The following is a 2,049-nucleotide window of genomic DNA, read 5'->3' as shown; positions in this document are numbered from 1 at the left end:
AGTGAACGGTGTAATTTATTTTCCACAGCCGCTTACTGTAGTATATATTTGCAGATTTACGATTTACCATGCAGGTATCTATTCTCATTAGACATATAAATTAAATTTTTAGGAACCCTGTTAAGTTCACATACATGTTTGGAATGTCCAGATTTGCTGGGCTGAAAGCCTGGTCTTGTACCGAGAAGTGTGCATGTTAAACCTGGATTGCAACGCATGCGCTCGCAAGCAGCGAAACTTGCACCGCGGAGTTAACCCTGCTCCATCAGCGGCGCACATTGATTTGACGACGTGTTGCCGAGGTGGTGGCGAACGAGAAAACATTGGATAGCACCATGTGATCTAGCGCACTTACCAACAAAGGCGACGATGCATGCTCTACGACGCTGAGAAATGCAATCTTGAGTCGCATCGGTGTAATGAAACGTAATATTTGCCCATGAAGCGGCGTGATCAACGACGTTGCAGCTTCGTACGTGTCCGCAGGTGGCACTGATAAGTGTAAACAGCGTAGACTTGAGCTAGCAAGAGCTCGTTCAATTTGAGTCCAAATCCTCTTCTCGCTGTTGTTGCTGTCCGCTTCCGTGTTGGTGGTTTCAAGCTGAAGACCCTGTAAGCACTTAGAGTTAGGTTGCAAAAGCAACTCTTGGAGCTGAGCCGCAATGGTGGCATTCACACATTCCACAAACACCCCCAGACTCTCAATGTGGCATCGACCTTTTTTAATGGCGCATAGTAAAGGTGACAAGTCATTCATGACGTTGCCGGTCATGTTCAAGCTGGTGAGATTTGGACACGCTGACAAAATTATCTCCAGGGCTTGCGAGTCAAGTCCACAGAATGGGACAACCACGGAGGTCAAGGAGCTTCCTAAAAGACGCAGCAGACCCACCACGCCTTCGCTTTGCTCCTGCAACCCACAATAGGTGAGCGACCGCAGTCCTGACCTTGCTCTTACGCCAGATCTTCTCTTCACGTGCGATGGTTTTGAAACGTGATACCTTACCGCACTTCTGACCACCCAACCGAATCCATATCCTGGAATCAAAATACACAGCCAGTCGGTCAAACGCACCATGACTTCGTATTCAAAGTCACTTGGCTGTAGTGTCTCCGGTAGCAACTGTGGCCATGCAACAGAAGCACCCGGACTTGTCCACGCCTGGGCACCGTCAAGAAGCCGAACGAATAGGCGCGCGTTTGGAGGCAATTCGCACTCTTCACAGCCTTCTCCCTCAGGTAAGCATCCGTCTTGCAAGAGCAACACAGTCCGCCCAGGATGAGGAGAGGCGAGCATCGCGGTGAGTATTTCCACGACGTAAGTTGGTAATTGCAGCCCGGAAGCGTCGAAATGCGCCAACTCACAGCCTGAGTCTACGTGGAATACAGCCAGACAGATCCAGGCCCAGTCCAAACGAGAGTTCATATGTGCACCGCGAATGGTGTGGCCAATAGACAGCTTCGTTAGCCTCGAGGAATAGCGCAACGCAGAGCATAAAGACGCCAGACAGTTGCTATCAATCCCCACGCGTGTCAGGTCCAGCGATCGCAGAGGCGAAGACGGTGCCAGCACTTGTCTAGCAAAAGACTGGAAGCCCAACAGCCCCGCAGGATTCCGCAGCGAGTTGAAAAACGCCCCGGGCAGCATCAGACTGCGGATTATTGACGATGAAAGTGTGACAATCAGTGCGAGTAACTTTAAATCCTCCGCTCCATTTAAAAAGCGGCAGTTGGGGAAATAAAGCGCTGTAATCTCAAACTCAACCTGAGGATAATCATCCGTGTCCTCCTCCTTCGACGTCTTCGCGACCAGATACTCGCGCAACCCATCCGCCATACTGCGAAGAATCGAAGTGTCGACCACGTGATTTGCTAATTGGAAGCAGATTTCGACACGTTGCTTTTCTCTTTTCAGGGTGGACATTCGCAGACTCCTCAAAAGCTGCCAGTCTTCCTCCCGTAGCAGTTTTTTATGCTCCATCTGTAAGAACTGAAAGAGCATATGCACACTCTCCAGCGTCGGTCTTCCCGTCGACAGCGCAAACCTCG

At 50.4% G+C, this 2,049-nt stretch overlaps 1 protein-coding gene across 1 annotated transcript; it reads right to left on the bottom strand.

Moving 5' to 3' along the window:
• Positions 1 to 265: 265 nt before the first annotated feature.
• Positions 266 to 2,002, bottom strand: PITG_14232 (uncharacterized protein; the record flags this gene model as incomplete). The annotated part of the gene is made up of 1 exon (XM_002899284.1): positions 266 to 2,002. One exon carries the CDS (start codon positions 2,000 to 2,002, stop codon positions 266 to 268), a length of 1,737 nt encoding a protein of 578 aa, XP_002899330.1.
• Positions 2,003 to 2,049: the final 47 nt, after the last annotated feature.

Source organism: Phytophthora infestans, genomic scaffold, assembly GCF_000142945.1.
Source record: "Phytophthora infestans T30-4 supercont1.32 genomic scaffold, whole genome shotgun sequence".
Lineage (NCBI taxonomy): Eukaryota > Oomycota > Peronosporomycetes > Peronosporales > Peronosporaceae > Phytophthora > Phytophthora infestans.
The sequence above is the reverse complement of the archived record's forward strand: the minus strand, read 5'-3'. Positions and strand labels throughout refer to the sequence as shown.